The sequence below is a fragment of the Macrobrachium nipponense genome, chromosome 41, assembly GCF_015104395.2.
Source record: "Macrobrachium nipponense isolate FS-2020 chromosome 41, ASM1510439v2, whole genome shotgun sequence".
In the NCBI taxonomy this organism is placed as follows: domain Eukaryota; kingdom Metazoa; phylum Arthropoda; class Malacostraca; order Decapoda; family Palaemonidae; genus Macrobrachium; species Macrobrachium nipponense.
In genome coordinates, this window is record NC_061102.1 from 50,104,543 (window position 1) to 50,128,584 (window position 24,042).

Sequence of the window (24,042 nt, forward strand, 5' to 3'; positions counted from 1 at the left end):
ATTATGGGATTCGAACCACATCGAGAAATGAAGTTCTATCACCAGAAATACACACCTCTAATTCAGCGTTGGCCGAGTGGAGAATCGAACTTCGGACCACCAGATTGGTAGGCGAGCACGAAAACCATCCGTCCAACGAGGAACTACACAGAAGGATGAAAATAAAAGAGTAGAGCCATCTGCATATGAATGGGCTTAATGCATAATTATATATATATATTATATATATATATATATATATATATATCTATATATATATATATATATATATATATAATAGTATATATATGCAGTATATGAGCGTGCGCACGATACGTAAAAGACGATATCTATATATCAAAACCGCTTCAAGTAAATAACAAAGTTAAAAATAATTCTGTATTGCCAAAGTGTCCAGAATCCTTTCAAGCCCACTTCCTAATCCTGACAAAAGGAAGAGATATCTTGAAGCGAAGCCTAGTAATCTCATCTTGATTTACCAAATTTAGTGTACATAGCCCCACAAACAAATGAATGCAGATTAAGGATCAAATTTAGTGAGCAACGAAATGTCAGGGGAGAGTAGCTCCAAATTAGAGAGAAGCAATAGCCAAAATTATTATATAAACAGAAGTTACTTTCATGACACCCTTATATCTATAAAGAGCGTTATACAACAAAATATCTACAGAGAAATAGACATTTCAAAATGCAATACACTGACTTTCTTGGTAATCCACCCACGAAGCAACGTAGCATTGATTTGCATACTTTTAAATAATATTTTACCTATATAGAAAACTAGTTTATTCCAATCTTCCACTGACCGATCTAACAAGAAAATTTATAGTTTAAATCAACATCCTAGGTATTAACCACACACATAATTATCGTTTCTTCCACAATATTATTATTATTATTATTATTATTATTATTATTATTATTATTATTATTATTATTATTATTATTATTATTATTGCTGCATCAGCTGCATTCAACTTGCAAATAGCCTTCTCTATTTTTCTAATAACTGCAGTCATTAGAAAAATAGAGAAGACTATTTACAAGTTAAATGAAGCTGATGCGGCAATATCTTTCAATAAGACTTGTTTGAAAGAGGGGCTCTTCCAATATATTATTATTATTATTATTATTATTATTATTATTATTATTATTATTATTATTATTATTATTATTATTATTATATTATTATTATTATTATTATTATTATTTTTCAATAAATGAATTCTGTTCATATGGAAAGAGCCCACAGGGAGCCCACTGACTTGAGATCCAAGTTTCCAAAGAATATGGTGTTCATTAGAAAATGACTAAATAAGATGCAATCTAAATAATCTACCGCTTATTCCAGCAACTTAAAGAGACCAAAGCGTCTCTATACACAACGCCACCATTATCTAAAGAGCGTATCTCATTTAATACCTCGCAACATTCTGCCATTTCCATCAACGTGCTCTCTCTCATTAACCAGATCAACGAGCGTATATACTCTCACCAAATCATCTCTCTCACCTCGCCTATGGTGGGGGTATCATTAATCGTTGCTCTAAAAATCCAATTAACAACACGTTAAGTACACAGGTTCTGCCAACAAATAGGTGCGGTATTAACCCATCAGGAGAGAGAGAGAGAGAGAGAGAGAGAGAGAGAGAGAGAGAGAGAGAGAGAGAGAGAGAGAGAGAGAGAATCTAATTAAAAGGGGATTAATCGAAGGGGAGTCTAAAAGGGCGGCAGGAGCAGAGCTTACAAAGAAAAAGGATGTTTCACTTTAATGTTAAAACCGGCTATTACATCCTTCAGCTTCAAATTTACTAATGGTAGGACAAAGCCATTAAGCATAAAAGAGAGAGAGAGAGAGAGAGAGAGAGAGAGAGAGAGAGAGAGAGAGAGAGAGAGAGAGAGAGAGAAATAAGTCATATTAATCGGCAGAAATTGGATGAGGTACAACAGAACGGCACCGAATTATATTCAAACAAAACTTATTGAAAAAAGAAATACTCCTTCCGAAAGAATTAAGGTAACGCAAGGTGTTTGGACAAGTATATGCAAAGATATATGCGTGTATATATATATATATATATATATATATATATATATATATATAGATATATATAATATATTATCTATATATATATCTATATATATATATATATATATATATATATATATATATATTATATATATATACACGCATATTTGTTTACATGTATTACAATGAAGAACAGGTGATATAGGATTGCGTGGGCTCTGTATTGGTGTGTGTGTGTGTGTGTGTGTTGTATATATATATATATATATATATATATATATATATATATATATATATATATATATATATATATATATATATATATATATATATATATATATATATATATATACACTTCTATTCTTGAGGAATAAAGCATGGACATCAAAAATGATTTATTCGAAATTTCTTGGGTGGTGCAGAATACCGAAAATCATTAAAATTCCGTCTATTCAGGTATAGTAGTGTGGAAGAGAGACAAACGCACCGTAAATGAACAATATTCAATTACCGAAAACAGCGCTCTTGCCTAACTGTGTATTTATTTGCAATCATTCGTTTTGCATATAGATTCAGAGCGTACATAACAGCAATGCCAATAAATCAATATTACATAAATTGCATGTGTTAGTGTTGGCACCAATGCATACATAGAACAGTAGTTATAAATATAAACATGGATGATTCTTGTTTTTGTTTACCCAGATTGATGCATTATAATTTTCAAATACAGATTTTAGGATAGAGACTGCATGGGCAAGCTATATCTTCTAACGCACGTCTGCACATAGCCATAATTGGTCTAATTTCAAATGCACTGTTTAATCTTGGAATTACTGACTTTTTTCCTTAGAATAAATATAAACTAAAACTTATTAAACTCATAGTTTCTAACGATTTTAAACTGTAATAACTCTTTTGACATGATAATCTTCATTATTCTCCTATCATCCTTTCGCTCAATAAACTGTTTTTTATGTAGTGTTTCACTTTTAAAAAAGAATAAGCAGCATTTTGTGGCATTAACTACCAGAATAAAACCACAAGAGCTCCTGCCTGTTCCACGAGTCATCTTTTCTGCTGAACAAAATGAACACAACTCAAACAGAAGTTTCTCTCACTAATTCGGAAATGACATTCACCTGGTTTTCATCCACTAAACTGCTTCGACACTTTGCTTTTTTGGTTCCTCCTTTCCATCTTTTCACGTTTACTTCCGTGTTTTATTTTCCTCTTCATTCTCCCAAACGCTTTCAAGATTGTTGCTTCCATCACGTTCTCTGATTCACATTCACTTTCTGCGTGACAAACTAAACGGTCGATTTATTAATTAATATTTTGTGTGTTTATCACCATGTTCTCGGTGTGATCGTTCGCCTAAATCAGTGGTTCTTAAACAGGGGGAGGGGGGGGGGCGGTGTAGGGGCCACCTCCCTAGAGGGGGTGTCAGTAATCTCCAGGGGAAAAACTTAAATTCTCTAATTACATTCGTTACTCTCTTAACAAAAGTGAGGAACTAATATTCAGAGAAAAAATGCAAATAACGTTAGTTCTAATAATCTTCTTACTCTCCTTAGATTTGTTGGACTTTCCATGTTTTGTAATTATTGACCTCCCTCTTTATCCCTCCAAAACCCTTTCTCTTTCTCTCTCTTCGTTCTTTTTATTTTCCTTTAAATCTGGGAGTGAATTTTACTCATATATGTAAAGGGGGGCGTGGCGGGATGGACCAACTCTCAGAGGGGGCGTGGCATTATAAAGTTTAAGAACCACTGACATAAATCAACGAGGGTTTGTAACCCAGCATCTCAATAAATATATTCCTAACTTCTAAATAATTTGTTACAATTTTTCATTATCTCTAATAACTAACCTGACCAATGTATATCCTAATATTAATTCCCCTAATTATTGAATAACAGCCTTTTGGGCCAAACTATATTCGCTCTCTGCCTAACTGTTCCTAAGGAGTCCAAGTCGACCTAAATAATTAAGCAGATATACTGGAGGACTGAGCACCCTCTCGCGACTGTAACTAACATTAAACTAACTATGGCTCTTGTCAACAAACAATCTATCAGTAGGCATATCTGGAGGATTAAGATTCCACAACCTTCCTAAAATAAAACTGTAACCAAAATAAATCACAGATATTCCAGCTAGTGTAGCACTACCAAACTCTGTAAGTTTTACGGTTATTTAATAATTCATTTCCATATTTGAGCACAGTGTCCCCCTCCCCTCCCCCATGTTTAGTTTCTGCACTCCCTAACACAACCTATATTTAGATTGAACCCCGTCAGTTCTCCTAGGTTAGACAACCCCCCCCCCCCCCCCCAAGCCCCCCAAAAAACCAAAGTAGCTCATTTTTGCTTCTTAAAAGTCAAATTCCAAATATAAACCCCTCTTAGATAAATTTATCTAAATTTTGTTATATAGATCAATTTGTCAATTTCAAGATTGCAATGATTAAATCTAATAACATTTTCTTATTATATTTATCCAATCAGCACTGTTTTTATTCCATAATTGAAGTAAATTGATGCAAAAACTTTTCTAGAGTCAACATCATCAAGTTCAAGTTTTGTATAGTTATGATGATGGCAACTAATTTCATCTAATATATCTACTGTAGTTTCAATTCCATTTGCAAAATGATGCAATGTATATGAACAGAAATTTGAGCCCAATCTAGGTCCATTTCATTAGGCTTTGTTGACATCCCTAACGTATATTGACTTCATAAATAATTCAGGAATATTTAGTAACATTGTTAATAAAAATAACTGAATAAAACGAAATCAAAGAAGCCCGTTCATCATCACATCCAACTTTAATCAGTAAGAACTGGGTCTTTGTAAACACTAATTAGGTCCAAATTGACAAGAACCGCTTCTATGATCCACCATCTTTTTTTTCATTCATCAATTCAATTTTTTGTTCCTTCTGTCCTCTCTCTTCCAATACTTCTATTCTAATCCATCAATACGCAATAGGTCTCTCTTTTTTTATATTGATCATCCTTTCCGGAGGTGTTTTCCCTAGAGTTAGAATCGCCCCTTTTATTTTTTTTTGTTTTTATTTATTTATTATTATTATTTTTTTTTTTTGACAATGCTTCTATCCTAATTCTCCAACAATCTATAGGTCTCGATTTTATTTTATCATAATTTTCTTTGCCAATGCTCCTATTCTAATCCACCAATAACCTATAGGTCTTTTTTTTTACCATCCTTTCCGAAGATGTTTTTCCCAGAGTTAGTATCTTCTACTTTATCATGAGTTATAAGATTCGTCAATAGATTCTCCCAATGTCATTGTCTATACAAGGTTCTCGTTCCAAGCCTTCACTTACGTTATTTCTATTCACTGTGTCTATCTCTGTTTCAATACATTGTATATGCCAAATTTGCAGTTTCAGTTTTCAGTAAGAGAAATTTTGCGTTCCAGAATCACTAGATTACACCTCACGTCTATCTTGACTAAGTGTTACACATGAGTAATATGCATTGCTTTAGTTTTCAGTACAAGATAATTTTCTCTTATTGACCGCTCATTCAAACGTGTTCCTCATTAAGCGAGATTTCCCACTTTTAGTTTTCAATTAGTTTCTTCATTCCGAGGTCAAACGTCTTCAACCATTCATTTCCTTACGGTTTCCCTACGAAAGCACCTCTCCCATTTCATCCCCCTCGATGTTTTCAGTTTCTTATGACCATTTTATGTTTTATCTTACGTACATAAAACTAGTTTCTTTATTCTTTAATAATCTGTACAACAAATCACCCATCATCACATGCTCAACGTGTTTTGACAACAATACCGAAAACATAAAAATAACAAGTTTTTGGTCATCAAAAAGGCGATTTTGATACAAAGAGACGAGCTTTAACCAGGATGCAACAGAGAATTCTCCCATCGATAGTTCAAACGCGCAAATATGATAATTAATAATATTAATATGTCAAAGTTAGCTGGTGCTTCGGTACATCTCAGTATTGTCACACATTATCAAAGTTAATCTTGTCTTTTTTTATTCATGGTGTTGCTCAGTGTCCCTTCTGCCTTCTTGTCACAAAGGCATCTTTCCTTTCCATGTATCCCTTTGGCCAAATCATACACTAATTCAGTGCTTTTCTTTACCCATAAACATCGACGTCTCCACCTTTCTGCCAGAATCCGACTTCAACATCTTAGATGCTTTTCCTTCCCATAGAGCTTTTTCTATCTCATTCTGCCATCATCCGACATCAACTTCTTACGATACTTTTCCTTCTCACAGAGCTTTTTCTATCCCATTCTGCCAGCATCGACACATCAACTTCTACGATAACTTTTCCTTCCTACAGAGCTTTTTCTAATCTCTTAATCTGCCAGCATCCAGACTCACATCTTAGATACTTTTCCTTCCCACAGAGCTTTTTCTAATCTCTCTCATTCTGCCAGCATCCGACATCAACATCTTAAGATATTTTCCTTCCCACAGAGCTTTTTCTATCTCATTCTGCCAGCATCCGACATCAACATCTTAGATACTTTTCCTTCCCACAGAGCTTTTTCTAATCTCTCTCATTCTGCAGCACAGGAACATAAACATCTTAAGATATCATCATTCCCACAGAGCTTTTTCTGACTCTCTCTCATTCTGCCAGCATCGACAATCAACATCTTAAGACACTTTTTCCTTCCCACACAGCTTTTTCTATCTCTCTCATTCTGCCAGCATCCGACATCAACTTCTTACGATACTTTTCCTTCCCACAGAGCTTTTTCTAATCTCTCTCATTCTGCCAGCATCCGACATCAACATCTTACGATACTTTTCCTTCCCACAGAGCTTTTTCTAATCTCTCTCATTCTGGCAGTCTTTCTTTCCAAATCTACAAGATTCTTATTTTACCCTTTACCTTCCATCTGCAAAACGTTTCTTCCGATATCGTCACACGTTTTTACTTATTCTGTGCCTCGTTTTTCTCCCCAAGACAGCAAAGCACAATATCTCTGCAGGCAAACATTTTCCCATCTTCTCACGTCTCTCAAACCATCGTGATCAATAACATCTTTTTCGTATTTTCCGATGCCCCTTTGCCATCCAGGGGACAGTCATTTTCCCCTATCCTACGCCATGTTTGCTATTCACTTCAACGATGCCTCTTCCCCTTCATCTTTCCTCTCGGCCATCTCGTTCCGCGACCTCTTTTTTCCCCCTTTCCTAAGCGCCTTTTGTAATCTACCTGAATATTTACCATCTATCCACATGTCCCTCTTGTTATCATTCACTCGAAGTCAGCAACCTCAAATCGGGTATTGCGGCTTGCAACAAGGAGCTAATAGGTACCATGTTACATCACCTCCCTTATAAGCAATGGATGTGCACGACGTTTCAATCAGCTAATGCAACCTTTTACAATTATGAAAAAAAATAAATAAACCGGAATGCTGCTACTTGATAATGACACGCTCAGTTTGCGACAAACTAAGAAGGTTCGATGGATACAACTACAAAACTAGTGCAGAGTTTTGTACAATACAAACGGAACCAACAGTTTGATGCACTACAGAAAGTAACGACAGGGAAAGAAAATACCAAACAGATAACAAAAAAAAAACCACTCCTCTCTGGAATATCACACGATTCATACAAACACACTGCCTGTGAAACCCCTGATATACAACTCCGCCGCTGAAGCGAGCCAATTAACGCATCAAAGATACATCCGAGATTTACCCAGTTCACGACTCTAAGGTCACACAGCAGCACCGGTAATTACTCTGTTGTCTGCGCGAGGCAGACCTCAGCATAACGACAGCCATCTTCCGAGGAATGAAAGAGGATCTTCAAAGGACGATGTTGCGACATGAGACGCCACCCCCACCCAACATAACAGCTGAAGCTACGTTAACATTACCGACGAGTATCTGGCATCACTGCGTTTTGAACTGATGTGATAATAGAATTTAGGCCAAAGGCCAAGGAATGGGACCTATGACGCAACTCAGCGCAGAAATGGAAATTGCCAGTAAAAGTTTGAAAGGCGTAACAAGATGACAACCTCAAAGCAGTTGCACTACGAATCAATTGTTAGGAGAGGGTGGAAAGTAAGAATGGAAGAAAGAGAATATGAAAGGAGTTACAGTAAAAGGAAAGAAAGGGGTTGCAGCTAGGGGCCGCTGGCACGCTGCAAAAAACCTTAAGTTATGCCTACAATGCATCGCATGAGGTGCACTGACGGCGCTAACCCCCTACGTTTCTCCTATTTCTGGATGGAAACAATCAAATGTGTCGCAAATATGAGATCAAAATAAATTTTAGTCAAATTCTTGAGGATAAAAATAATTGAATCTCAGACACAAAATTGCTGGATAGGAATAATGAAAGCTGACTTTTAAAAAACAATTTATTTTTGGAAATACTTCTATCTTGTCTTAAGAGCAGCATGTGGGTCTCTTTCAATATAAATCTCACTCAAAATATTTACGTCACGTTAAACGGACCAGTCACGACCATGCCTGTGTGCACTACACTCACGGATTTCCAAAATTCCGTTGATAAATAATTTTGCGATACACATGGTTCAAAGATTTTAAAGCCTAGAGTTCAAATGTAATTAATAGCAGTTTTGCGCCCTGGATGCCACTAATGAATATTTATAAATTCGTTAACCATGCGTTAAGCCCCAGGACCATTGGCTTCTCATTACAGCAGACAGCCAAAATCAGACGTTGTCATTATATGATGACAACACCCAACCACGTGTACAGTTTGGGCAAAATCAAAGGAGGGAAATTTTTTATCATCAACATTAAAAAAAATTAGATAAAAGCATTAAGCATTCCTACTCAGTCGGTCTGCTAGTCCTCCTCTGTCGATTTTTAGCGACATTTAAAAGAAAGCCAAAGAAATGTTATGCCTTAAGTGAACACTTCGAGAACACGACACTCAATCTTGTGTCATGAAAACGTCGAGAATTTAATATCTCGTGTACATAAATGAATAAAAGCGCATGCATCAAAATATCCCCCCAAGTCCAGCATAACCCCCCCCGCCCCCACAAAAAAAAAAAAAAAAAAAAAAAAAAAAAAAAAAAAAAAAAACAAAAAAAAAAAAAAAAAAAAAAGCTTACCAGCTGGAAATGACATCGGATCCGCGTTCATCAGAATATGAATTAATCTGTCTCTTGACTAGGAGTCCAAAACGAAAATGTTGAAAAGTAATTCCGACATCAAACTCAAAATGAACGGACTGGATGGACAGCAGTTGAAAATGGTTGACATTTTTATTTTTTTATTTTAATCAACAACTTTTGACCTCTCTGAATGCCGCTCCTGACATTCCGGGAAAATCAGCATGGAATGAAAAAAGCAAAGGCTTCCGTCAACTGTCAAACATGAAGAACGGAGTCAGGGAGAGACGATCTAGGGTCCTTCCAGATCCCAGATCCTGGCAACAATAATATTGTTGCCGTGAGGCCTCTCTCTCTCTCTCTCTTCTCTCTCTTTCTCTCTTCTCTCTCTCTCTCTCTCTCTCTGTATGTATGTATGTATATATCTATCTATCTATATGTATATATTAATATATATATATATATATATATATATATATATTATATATATATATATATACAGATACCAGGAAAGTTGCCTCACCAGTTGAAGGTCGCATGTTCGATTCCTGAGCGAGACGTAGTTTTAAATTCCATCACACCTGACCAGTTTTGGCCTTCATTGAGAATGACAGGTACCAAGTTGTTAGACGACTATTTTGGGTCAGTTACATCATCCCAATATAAGACTGACAGGAAACCGCATGGTTAACACATGCATGCATTCCAGCAGAACGGAGTGTATATATGTGTATGTGTATGTATATGTATATATATATATATATATATATATATATATATATATATATATATATATAGATGTATGTAGTATGATGTATTTATATATATAATATATATATATTATATATATAGATATATATGATATAATATAGTTTATAGTAAATTATGTGTATGTGTATGTATATGTATATATATATATATTATATCATATATATATATATTAATATATCATATATTGTATGTATGTATGTAAATATATATTAATTATATATATAATTATATATGATATTTAAAGGTTTTTGCCACGAAGGAAAAAATGAAAAGCGAGATAGCCAAGCACTTTCGGTCTAGTTCGACCCTTTACTGAGTTGTGCCTGATGTAAAGGGTCGAACTAGACCGAAAGTGCTTGGCTATCTCTCTTTTCATTTTTTCCTTCGTGGCAAAAACCTTTATTTATACATAGCATCACGTTTTATTTACTTCGAGATGAAGTTATTTCATATAATATTATATTATTATATAATATTATATTTTTCTTATAATAATATAATATAATATATATTATATAATTGTTAATTATTAAATATTCTATATATCTATAAATCAATTTATAGATAGTATATAATATATAATATATATCTAATATCTATATTATTATATATATAATATATATAATAAATTGTCTGTTCAGTGCGGATGCCTGCAGACGTTAACCAGGCAGTTTCCTGTCAGTCACTTTTTGGGATGAGGTTGCTGACCCATCATAGTCGTTTAACAACTAGGTACCTATTATTCACGACGAAGGCCAACTGGATCAGGTGTAATGGAATTTAAAAACTACGTCTCGCTCAGGAATCGAACATGCGACCTTTAACTGGTGAGACAAATTTCTTGGTTTGTTTGTTTGTATGGTGCTTTTACGTTGCATAGAACCAGTGGTTATTCAGCAGCGGAACCAACGGCTTCACGTGACTTCCGAACCACGTCAAGACTGAACTTCTATCACCAGAAATACACATCTCTAACTCCTCAATGGAATGGCCGAGAATAGAACTCGCGGCCACCGAGGTGGCAAGCCAAGACCATACCGACCACGACACTGAGGCGCTATACAAATTTCCTGGTATCTGCACCACTGCAATGCCCACAACTACGTTTAAACATCATCTGCCCCAAAGCGATACCTAAAAAACACACACACACACACACACACACAGCAGGTAACATCCGTTATTTTAAAAGTGAACCCTTTTACTGCTGCTACTTCGCGTCAAAGGACTACAAAAATACTATAGTATCGCGCTGCGGCGGTCATTACATAAAAAAAAAGCCTCATATAACGGTGCTTAAACAATTAAACACCAACCCCCACAATCAGTATGGAAAAAAGTGTTAGACCGCTACTAATTAGCTGCAGCGGATATGCGGTAACAGACATCAACTCTACTGTACTGTTCTACAGAGCAATTCTTTGTTTGACAGTTCATCAACATGACAGACATCTCTCACAGAATACCGAGAGCAGTATTCTCCAGTTACAACGTGGCATTTGTCTACTCTGAGTAAGAAAGCGCCAGCTACTCTGCTGTCAATGAAGTCTGACAGAGGCACTTTGTTTGTATGGTGTTTTGACGTTGCATGGAACCAGTTGTTATTCAGCAACGGGACCCACGGCTTTACGTGACTTCCGAACCACGTCGAGAGTGAACTTCTATCCCCAGAAATAAACATCTCTCACACCTCAATGGAATGCCCGAGAATCGAACTCGCGCGCAACGAGTCGGTACGAGTGTATATAAGCCTGAGTGATACGTGATCCACTTTCTGCTTTACACTCTAGAACTGAAATGCATCACAGGTACTCAATAGTAGATTCACATCAACCGTGATGTCTAGGCCAGTACCTTACGGCACTCCTGTTTGGCTGTTGATAAGCCAATCACAGGGATGGAAACTCTCGAGAGTGTTCACATAGGCAGGATGTATGTTCCACCTCTCCTGAGGGATACATCTTTCAAATGTATCCCTCAGGAGAGGTGGAATACACATCCTGCCTATGTGAACTCTGAGAGAGACTTAAAAGTTTCCAAGCCTATGATTGGCTTACCAACAGCCAAACAGGAGCGTTGTAAAGGGACTAGCCTACACATCAGATACACTGTTGATGTGAATCTTGTATAGTACTCTACGAAAAAGAAACAGGCATCTTTAGAGTGATTTAGCTCTAAGACTGAGTCATTGGTGTGTTATAAGTAACTTTGAGCCATTAGTGACCTAAAAAGGCAAGTTACTATTTATGAATGCGTTACTGATCCACATAAGAAAGAACTATTGGTGCTCGTTGTGATGCATTAGGGGTCTAAGAGAATTTCAGTGCTATTCTCAAAATAAGTGGCTAAAGCACAGGCATTTTATGAGTCAAGATAGAATAATTGAAAGGTGTAACAGGAGGAAAACCTCAAAGCACTTACACTATGAATCAAGTATTAGAAGAGGGTGGAAAGTAAGATGAAGAAACAGAATATGAAAGGAAGTACAGTAAAAGGAACAAAGGGGGTTGTAGCTAAGGGCCGAAGGCACGCTCCAAAGAACCTTAAGTAATGCCTACAGCGCACCGTATGAGGTCCACCGACGGCCCTATCCCCCTACGAGGAACTGTTAGGAGAGGGCCGAGGGAAGGAAGATGGATGAAGAGAAAATGGACGGAGGTACAGTAAAAGGACTGAAAGGGGGTTGCAAAGAACCTTAAGAAAAGCCTACAGTGCACTGCATGAGGAGCACTGACGGCAATCTCCTTATTTTAGAGAGCCTCTAATGTTCTACAGAAAGAGCTATGTTACGCAAGGATAAGTGACTGGTTCTCCAGCGTGCATCACTGGAAATACATGTATATATATACTGAGCCTCTTCTTATTTATTTTCTTCCAATACAACAAACCAATAATGAAGAGAAAATATCATACGAACTTTTGTTCCCCCCCCCCCCCCCCCCACACTGCTGGTTGCACGTCAGGCATGGAAAAACGACGTCGATCGGAGATTTACGATGGACTAACAAACTGAAATAATGAGAGAAAACTTGGAAAGAACCAGAACAACACACACACACAAGAGAGAGAGAGAGAATATCAGGGCCACCAACTTTGACATTTCAGATCGTGGCGTTTCCTCTGCTGCATCCGTTAATAGAGATATTTGGCGGCGCTGTCTTTGAAGTCCCCTTCTTCTTTTAACCCCCAACACAACCCCTTTTCTTTTTTTTCTTTTTTCATTTAGCAACTCTGTCTCATTTCGAATTAAGAACTCTGGGCGCATTGAGAGACGCCGAAACAAAGAACGATTTTTCCTCCTCCCCTTGAAAGTGGCTCCGATGCAAAACAGGTTATTGACGGCCAATTAGGCCGGGCAGACCCATCTGTTTTGTCGGGCGTAAAAATATAAATATGCTTTAGAAGTTTGCTTTTGACCCCGTCATTGATCGCCGATCAACAATGATTGGCGCCGCCAGGTCAGCCGGACATCAAAGCACACAATCGTCTCATTAACTTTTCAAAACTTACAATGCTTTGTTTTTGATGACCGAAAAACTTGATTAGCAGTGGCTGCTGCTGCTGCTGCTGCTGCTGCTGCTGCTGCTTCTGTTGTATTTCGGGAGCTCGTTATTTTATTGTGCTGGATGTCAGCCGCCACAGTAGTAGTGACGTAAAAATCTAGGTGAAGCTTCGACTCACAACACGCATTTTGATTGGCTGTGCCAAAGTAGTGCCATCACTTCATCCACTTAATTTTATGTTAGTCATTGGGCGTAGGCTTAGTCGTGACGTGTCACTGGTAGGCGGGGCCTAACTTTGTTTCTGTGTCCTGATTGGTGGAAGCAGGATGGTGGCGTCATTGGAGGGCGGAGCAAGCTTCATGACGTCATTCCTGACTCCCAGTCTGCCCCCCGCCATCACTCTCTCCTGTGACGACGTATCATGCATGTACGTAAATAAACATCTTCTTTGCTCTTACGTACGTGAGGGTAGTCAGTGTGTATGTGTACGTATGTAGAGTAGTTGTCCAAGTCACCATTTGAGTTTCCCCGTCGTGTGCGTCTCTCCCTCCACGCACACGCAGTCCTATTTCCTTATGCTGCGTAAGGGACTCGATTGTGTACGTCTAATGAAGTATATGTGCGTGCGTCCACTGCATGCTCATTTAGAGAAAAAATTGTCACTCTTAAAGAGAGAGTGATTACCGTGTAGACTTTTGATGGCGTGTATGCACTGACTTTGCTTCATTGACGCTTCATTTCTCTTGCAGTGGGGAACAAGAATAGTCTCTCAGGTTAAGAGTATGTTCCTGGGTGCATTGGGTGTAGTCTATTGAGAATTCACTCGGCACTGAGTTTGAAAGTTCTTTCAGTTCTCTAGTTCTTTCGTGGCGGACACTCTGCGATACGACTCAATTGTGCTGATTGTGAGAAAAGTTCCGTTAACAGAAAACGAACGCGCTCATTTGTACTTAGACTACCAGCGCCGTAACTCTCGTCTGTATCTTTTGAACTATAACAATTTCGGATTACTTGGTCAAATCTTATAATAATAAAAATTTACGGTGAAAGATATATACACACGCGTTGACATAGCGACCAAGAACTCTTGAAAGGTAAGGAAATTGGTCAGATCACCGAAAGGCGGGAGTGAAAGAGTGAAAAAGTGAAGAACCCCAGTGACCTCTTAGAGTAAAATTAAGATTTTTCACTCTTCACTTTTCTTTTATAAAAGGAACTTCACCGCGAGTTCAATTTCACGCAGTAAGTGTTGGTGGATTTCAACAAAAGGACTGAACAAGTTAGTGCATTTATTCAAAAAGAACCGAGTTAGTGTCTCTTGGAAACAGGACTGTAAAAAGGATTTCATCAAGAGAAGCCGCGTATACGACTTTGCAACAGGATTTCGTCTCGTTCATTTTCAGGTTCCCGAACAGGTATTTTGTCTTTACTTTAGTTATCAAGGTTTAATAGGATGATGCATGGTTTGAAAATGAGGTAAGGAACTGATTTAAAACTAGTAATAGCCATAGATGTGTGTAGGATAGAAGAATCCCTTTAAGCTTGCGTCAGTGAGGGTACAGCATACAAACCATCATCGGGTACTCCTCTCCCACTGACGACTAGTTTCCATTGAACTTACGAAATATTCCCTTATTACAAGTAATGCTTCTGTGTCTTCCTTTAGCTTAAGAATAAATTTTTGAAGAAAACAAAAGGTAACCAGGTAATTGTATTTGTGTATGTGTGTTTACTAATATCTTTCTCTTTCAGATTGTAACCCCTCCACATAATATCCCACTAGATTGAGTGAAAAAAGGAAAAAAAAGTGGAATATAAAAAAGAAATGTCAACATGAATTATGAAAAAGATTAAGTTCCCCATCATTACACAAAATGTAAATTCACGATCAAATGTGAAGCTTGTCTATGACAGAAAGGTTCTACGAAAATCAAGACATATCAACATACCAAAAGCAGGAATATCTTACACGAATGCGTGATGTTAACACGTTTCGAGATGCACTTCATTATATCGTACTCACGCAAACACCACTTTCATGACTCAGTGCCCGAAAACAAAGTAGATTTGGCGACATCTCTGATTTAACACCTCATAACACATGCGATTTTATAGGCAATTTATTCTAATGACCTGAATTGTTCATTATAAAATTTTAAAAAATTTGTCTTATAGCGTAAGTTATCCGACCGCCAAGACACTTGGTAATAAGAAGAGAATGTTCCTTAGGCCCAAGACGCAATATACATCAGTTGTCACTTAGGATATCGTAACTCTTCATTTTCTGAGACATTATTTTGCTTTCCACCACTAAGAGCAACATACCGCACATCATTACTATCAAGAACTTTGCGAGGAAATTTCACGAAATAAAAATAAAAATCATATTAAAATAAAATAAAACAAAAGAAATAGATTAAGCGAACTTTCAGATTAAATAACACTATATCTGATATGAACTTAGTTTTATAATAATTAACATCATATACACAAAAGCGCGCTCGCATAACCATCATGATCAAATCCAAAATCACACAGACTTAAAACCAAATTTTGATCAAATATTTCTTTTACAAACGAACATGTTAAGTTTAAAACCAAATTTTGATCAAATATTAATTTTACAAACGAACATATGTAAAGTTTAAAACCCAATTTTGATCAAATTTTTTTTATCAAATATTTATTTTACAAACAAACATATGCAAAGTTTAAAACCAAATTTTGATCAAATATTTATTTTACAAACTAACATATTATGTAAAGTTTAAAAGCAAATTTTGATCAAATATTTATTTTACAAACTAACATATGTAAAGTTTAAAACCAAATTTTGATCAAATAATCATTTTACAAACGAACATATTATGTAAAGTTTAAAACCAAATTTTATCAAATATTTATTTTACAAACGAACATATTATGAAAAGTTTAAACCAAATTTTGATCAAATATTTATTTTACAAACTAACAAATTATGTAAAGTTTAAAACCAAATTTTGATCAAATAATCATTTTACAAACGAACATATTATGTAAAGTTTAAAATCAAATTTTTATCAAATATTTATCTTACAAACGAACATATTATGCAAAGTTTGATACCAAATTTTTATCAAATATTTATTTTACAAACGAACATATTATGTAAAGTTTTAAAACAAACAAACAAAGAACATATTATGTAAAGTTTAAAACCAAATTTTGATCAAATATTTCTTTTACCAACGAACATATGAAAAGTTTAAAACCAAATTTACATCAAATATTTCTTTTACCAACGAACATATGTAAAGTTTAAAACCAAATTTTGATGAAATATTTCTTTTACAAACCAACATATTATGTAAAGTTTAAAACCAAATTTTGATCAAATATTTCGGATCACACCGTCTCGAATAATTGGCGAAAATTACGGCATTAATAAAGCTACATTTAGCCTCTATATGACAACAGCACAAAAAATAGAATAGAATCTAGAATTTAGTCCAAGGGACATGCGCTGGGGCCTACGAGGTCATTCAACGAAAAAGGTTCTAAAGGTGTAACAGGAGGAAAACCTGAGAAGCAGTTGCACTTGGAAACAATTGTTAGGGAGGGTGGAGTCGGACGGAAGAGGGAGAAATTTCGTGACCGACAAATCTGATTACTTGCGTGACAAAATGTCACGTGATGGCGGCAATCTCTCTCTCTCTCTCTCTCTCTCTCTCTCTCTCTCTCTCTCTCTCTCTCTTTGTTTGCGGTTCGCAAGTTACCATATCTATCGTACATTGATGATTATAAACATAATCGCTCTGTCATAACGATAACATGACTGCTGTCAAATTCATTATTGTTGTAATTGCATTTGCGGAAATTTTGCAGGTGAAAAAAAAATGAAATTTTGCGGGTATAAAGAAAATTGAAATTTTGTGGGTAAAATATTTTTAAATTTTCAGAGTAACAAAAAATTAAAACTGCGGGTAAAAAAAATTGAAATTTCGCAGGTAAACAAAAACAAAATATGAAATTTTGCTGGTAAATAAAAACACTGAAATTTTTTTGGTGGTGAAATGAATTTGCTGGTAAAGAAAGAAAAAAAAAACTTCCAACATGGAATATCCGAACAAATCTATTCCCATTTCTTCATATTCGTCGCTTACAAAAGTTCTCTGTTACTGAAGCTCTCCGGGGCATTTATCTCGTGTGACTAGGACAAGAGGGACCAATTCACTGCTGCATAAGTTTCCAGAAGATGAAACGGGCCAAGACAGAAGGCGAATTCGTAGTCGATGACAATTATATTTACGACACCGTCATTTCCGTTACTGACCGCAAAAATCAATGATGACGCTTTAAAACATCAATCAAAGATGGAAAGGGGTAATCTTTCTTTCTGGTGTTTTACACTCCACTTTCAAAAGAGAGAGAGAGAGAGAGAGAGAGAGAGAGAGAGAGAGAAGAAGAAGAGAAGAAGAAGAAGAAGAAGAAGAAGAAGAAGAAGAAGAAGAAGAAGAAGAAGAAAGGCAGAGCTTCAGTCTAATATTCCACAGAAAGGTGACATCGAATCAATAGCCAAAATATGAGAAGCCGATTATGAAGAATTTGAAAATAATGTCCTTGCATGAGCACATTTGACCTGATGCAATATAACCTGATGTCGGCGGAGTACGTCATGACCCAACTTGATTACCATGTTCGCAAAAATCAAAATATTTTAAATGTTATCTCACGGAGCATTTTCTCTCAATGACAAAGTTACAATTTCACAACGCCTGTGTGAAATCATTGTAGAAAGAACCGTAGATTTATATCCAAATCTATTTCAGTTGAAGAATCTTCGTAGTTGAATGATAAAAATTTTGAGTAGAAGAACGAAGGTCTACGGGCAATAAAACCCACGTCTGGTTCTGCCTTCGTCAAGCCCTGGGCCCTATTTCTCTCGCAAATGGCCCTTATATCAGACTGGCGGAATGAAGGTACCCAAATCAGAGCTTTTTGGATCGGGGGGGGGGGACGTTCGTGGTGTGAAGATCTTTGCCGTCTCGACCCCTTCTTTTATGACAGTCATTTCTGAAGGTATGGATGCATTAATGCTATAATAAAAATAGGTACGAGATTTCCCCGGGTGACGAGGTTTGTTAAAAAAAGGCATAACAACGACACCAACCAAGCCGCGTGATATTATACTTCTCTCTCCGGTCTCGAACCTAAGCAAAGTCGATTTCTCTCGGGCTGAGAATTCCAGGTCGGTAAATACGGCGCCTTCCATCGATCACGAAGGTGAGAGACGGTACGAAAATGACCACGGGCTGAGATAAGGCCCATAATAAAAACGACCGAATGACCAGATAAGAAAACAAAGGGGGCAGAGAGATAAGGAAGTAATGAGTTTAAATAGAGGGAAGGCTCGAACGGGGCCAATAAGATAACAACAGCAGTGTAATCAGAGATAAGAAAATAACTGAGAGAGAGAGAGAGAGAGAGAGAGAGAGAGAGAGAGAGGCTCACTTACAACTGGGCGGAAGTCACGGATAGGAATCTATAGAATGCCATGTTTTACGTATGAAAAACATGTATGTATACGAAGATATCTATATATATATATATTATATATATATATATATATATATATATATATATATATATATATATAATACACATACATACATACATATACATACATGCATACACACACACACACATATATATACATATATATATATATATATATATATATATATATATATATATATATATATAGTTTACTCCACACTCAAGCATAACAATGCATGCAAACAACATCACAATTATATATTATTATATATATATATATATATATATATATTATATATATAGTATAATATAATGTATATATATACTAATTATTTTACATATTATATATAATCATGTATGTATGTATTTGTGTGTGTGATGGATACTGCACGTACAATTCCCTATAAAGTACACCAACTCAAAATCGGAACATTCAGCAAAATTTGAAAGAAAAGGAGAAAAACGAAGAGCAGGAGAATGATGTCAACATTACTATCAATTTTACCATACCCGTTTCGGGTTCCATAGAAACACCTACATATATACTCTTATGGGCAGGAACGAAAAATGGAACCACAGATTTCCGTGCATCGCTCAATAAGAAGAAAAAAAAGTAGCAATCATTCAATCATTCATTAGCAGAACGGTTGTTCTCCGTGCTCACCTTCCTGAGTTTATTGACAATTATTTAATAACTACTCGAACTGTACATTCATACTCAAGTCACCAACATTCAACGCTACATCCCTTACGGAAGCTATACATTACTCTGTGCATAGGTTTACATTTCAGTAAAAAATAATGGTGAAGTTCTTCCAGTAATAATTCTTGGATAATACCAGTAAAAAAAAATGGTGAAGTTCTTCCAGTAAAAATTCTTGGATAATACCAGTCATATCGTATTGAAAAATGCTATATAGACTACAGAGGCCGTCATAGCAACAAACAAACGTTTAAATAATTTACTTTATACATCATCAGCAAATAGAAACAGCAGTATCTATCAAATAAAGGCAGCAGGGGCATTCACAAAAGCATAATCATTACATCATCCGAGCAGAATAAAAAAAGGCTTCCCATAGCAATTATATTCTGAACCCGAAAAAAATAGGATTTTATTTCTGCACATCGGAGCTATATTCTCTTCAAAAAGTACATTAAATGAAAACCACCATCAATACCACATTAGCTGAAATTAAATAATGGTCCACCATCGAGTGCTTCGTAAGCTCTCATTTTAATTTTGTGTACCAGATAATAATCCCCGGAACTTTCACTCTCATTCTCCATAGCCAAAAAGGGTAATGTTATCAACGAACAAGTTTAAATCAGGTAATATATTTCACTCCAAGGGAGAAATATATTACCATCCATCATTCAGTATAATTACAAGACACTCCACACGGCAATTATTATAATATGTCATTGTATATAAATGCTTATAATTGTACTTCTACTCACCTTTTCTGCCCATTTATCAAACTAAGTTGAAGGTCCTAAAATAGCTCTCAATTTGGTTTTTAATGATGAAAAAAAGCATTATCAAAGATAGAATTTCCCTATTAACCTCTCCTGAATAAGAATGATAGTTGACTTGTAACTGATGATTCTTATCAAATAAAATGGGAGAAGGGTCAAAACTTTAACCAAAAATAAAAGGAGTCTCTCTCTCTCTCTCTCTCTCTCTCTCTCTCTCTCTCTCTCTCTCTCTCTCTCTCTCTCTCTCTCTCTCTGAAAAAAGACATAAATAAAAGTAAATACATAATTACAACACACAGACACACACACAAGACAAAAAAACTGGACCCACAAAGGGCTTCATTAAACGGTGTCCATTTATTCCCGAGTCCCAATTCGCTTAAGTGAAAGCACTGCACTTAGAGGAAATAGCAGCTACGCACGCATAGGATGACGTCATTACAGGAATCTCCTTCACAGCCGAAGAACAATTACCCAAATGGCACGAGGAGGAGGAGGGGGAGGAAGAGAACTGTTTCCCCTGGAGGGGCCGACGACCCCTTTATGCTAAGAGGGATAACAGCGGTATAACAAAAGGTCAACTGCCATCTTGACCTACCAAGATGACACGTCATAAGTCCACAGGAGTTACATTTAAGCTTACTAATATGGTTCCTTTGCTAATGACGACCTATCGCGGTCGCTTGCCGGAGTCCTGCAGCTCATACGAAGTGACCAGTAATGGCCTCTGTCCATTCGGTGTTTACCAAAGATTGTCCTTAGTTGGTTATTGATCAACTCAAGTCAACGCAAGTCACCTGTCAACCAGGTATACAAAGACAGTTCTATCACTTTCGATCCTCAAAGATTACCTCGCAAAGAGCTACAGAGATTACCTCGCAAACAGCTACAGAGATCACCTCGCAACCTTCTGCTCGGGTTTGCGTATCACTCAAGGAGTTCACATTTGTCTCCAGAAGTAACTTGATCTATATCTCACTATGAATAACCTCCGACACTATTATCTTGGATTGTTTTGCCTCCATTTCCGAACTTGTTGTCACTGGTCCCCAAAGGTCACTTTAGAGGTCTACAAGGTCACATATCCGCTCTGTTTACAATGTCTCTCATCAGTTACAGAAGTTGCTTGTTGATCAGCGGACAGGCATTAATTAATCAATTAACGAAGCTAATGTAATCCAACTTCCTTTCAAATATAATTCTAACGTTTTTATCAAAGGCTTTTAAAATTTCTTTAGTTGTAATTCACGAACTATTGATTCCTCTCGAAACAAATATCTTCAGTATGTTACAACAACAACAACAACATTATTACTACTACTACTACTACTACTACTACTACTATTTTGATAAAGGTGTTATCATACACAGATGACATATTTAAAAAATTTGTTCCTTAGCCTATAACCACATAATAGGAATAAAGGGAAGGCAAATATGATTAACTAAAAGCCATTAAAAATATGGCCACAGATCGACTAAATAAATTAAATATAAGTATCAAAGAAAGTGCAGGAGGGGAGGCTGAGATGGTATGGACACCTGTTGAGGAGAGATGAGGACCACGCTGGGAGACATACTATGAGGATGGAGGTTCAAGGAAGAAGAAGAAGAGGGAGACCAAGAAAGAGATGGAAGGACTGTGTAAGAGTAGACTTAATGAGAAGGGAATTGATGAGGCAGAAGCGCAGGATAGAAATAGATAGAAACGGCTCATCCGAACCGGCGACCCCTTATGAAAATGGGAACCAGCTGGGAAGAAGATATAATATAAGTGATAGTAATTCTGAAACTATAAACAATAAGACAAAAAACATTACAATGCTAACTTCATTACATATATATGCAACGGCAATCACACATTACCTCAATGTATCAGAATATGGAATACCTCACACGGCAAACGTGCTCAACACACAAATCCACAAGTACTGACCATGAAAATTTTCGAAAGTATATAACAGCATTTGAGACTACAAGGAAAATAACACAAGCTAGAGGGCTCGCGCCTAACTGGTTCTCCATAATGTAAAATTACATAAAATCACAGCAGTAGTAATACTTTTCGTGTCACGTTTCAAAATGTCAAAATGCATATAATGATAATTTCCAGATTTCTGTGCTAGAAAAGAAAAAGAAGAATGTGCGCTAGAAAAAAAAATAACAGACAAAAAAGGGGTCCTTTACATTTTCTATAAGTTAAACGAATTGATCTTAAAAACCAATCAGTGAGTTTCCTCAAAATGACATGGAACTAAGATGGCGACAGATACTAAAACAGAAAGCTTTCAAGTCAACCAACGGAAATAAAAAAATAAAATTTATAAATATTTCCAATATGAACATCACGCACATAATGCCTTTTTTTGTCATATTCTGATTTGAGCACAATATAATGTAAATTTATACTGTACAAGTATTTGACTATTACATTTTATTACGCCAGCGAGCACTTATTACAGGTTAAAAAAATGTTTGTTTGTTTGTTTGTATGGTGTTTTTACGTTGCATGGAAGCAGTGTTTATTCAGCAACGGGACCAACGGCTTTTTGTATACATAGTCATAGATACTAAATACACACATACATGCATGCATAGGCACAAAACACGCACACACACACACACACGCTCCACGTACGGCCTCAGGTTTTTACCCTCCTTTCTGTGGTACCGTACCCAATCGTCTTCTTTTGCTGCCAGCGCCTCAGTGGTGTGGTCGGTTTGGTCTTGGCCTGCCACCTCGGTGGCCACGAGTTCGATTCTCGGGCATTCCATTGAGGGGGGGTAAGAGATGTGTATTTCTGGTGATAGATGTTCACTCTAGACGTGGTTCGGAAGTCCCGTAAAGCCGTTGGTCCTGTTGCTGAATAACCATTGGTTCCATGCAACGTAAAAACACCATACAAACAAACAAACACAATATATGACGCAACATTTTTTGAACCTGTAATCAGTGCACGCTGCCGTAATAAAATGTAAAAGTCAAGTACTTGTACAGTATAAATTTACATTATATTGTAAAAGGTTTGAAAGGTGTTACAGGAGGAAAACCTCAAAGTAGTTGCACTATGAACAATTGTTAGGAGAGGGTGGGCAGTAAGATGGAAGAAAGAGAATATGAACGGAGGTACGGTAAAATGAATTAAAGTAGTTGCAGCTAGGGGCCGAAGGGACGCTGCAAAGAACGTTAAGGATGCCTAAATTGGACCGAATGAGGTGCACTAAACGGCACTACCCCCTACGGGGTTAAACTCCTTATTGACAGGGAGTGAGTGATATCTGAAATAACGGCTGTCCAGATCCTTCTCTTGGGTGGTAACACATCCTCCTACCTCTAGACAGACAATTTTCTACGATATATTTGGGGCAAGAATTTATGAAAACTTGAAACTAGAATGATTAACTCTCACCTAAAAAGTAAAAAGATCACACACACGATATGGTCGAAAAAACAGATTGGTAAGTAGGTTACTTTTCCCTTTGACATCATGATAAGAGTAAAAATGATGTAGGAATTAGAATGTAAGTTCCTTCTGTATACACAAAAGTTGAAGGACTTATCAATTTCGCCTCTATGTATGTATAAGAACTAGAAATTAAT

General features: G+C 36.4%; 1 protein-coding gene and 1 long non-coding RNA gene across 5 annotated transcripts in view; one reads left to right on the forward strand and one right to left on the reverse strand.

Moving 5' to 3' along the window:
* Positions 1-24,042, reverse strand: part of LOC135212756 (uncharacterized) — an 819,431-nt gene that overhangs the window by 482,081 nt on the left and 313,308 nt on the right. The gene's annotated exons all lie outside the window — the stretch shown is intronic.
* Positions 1-24,042, forward strand: part of LOC135212755 (mucin-4-like) — a 620,473-nt gene that overhangs the window by 415,450 nt on the left and 180,981 nt on the right. The window contains exon 3 of one of the 3 annotated variants that reach the window (XM_064246503.1): positions 13,750-13,854. The exons of 1 other annotated variant lie outside the window; for it this stretch is intronic. In XM_064246503.1, the coding sequence (XP_064102573.1) occupies positions 13,750-13,854 (105 nt within the window). The remainder of the gene's footprint in view (positions 1-13,749; positions 13,855-24,042) is intronic. One more of the 3 variants, XM_064246504.1, reaches the window with a different exon arrangement.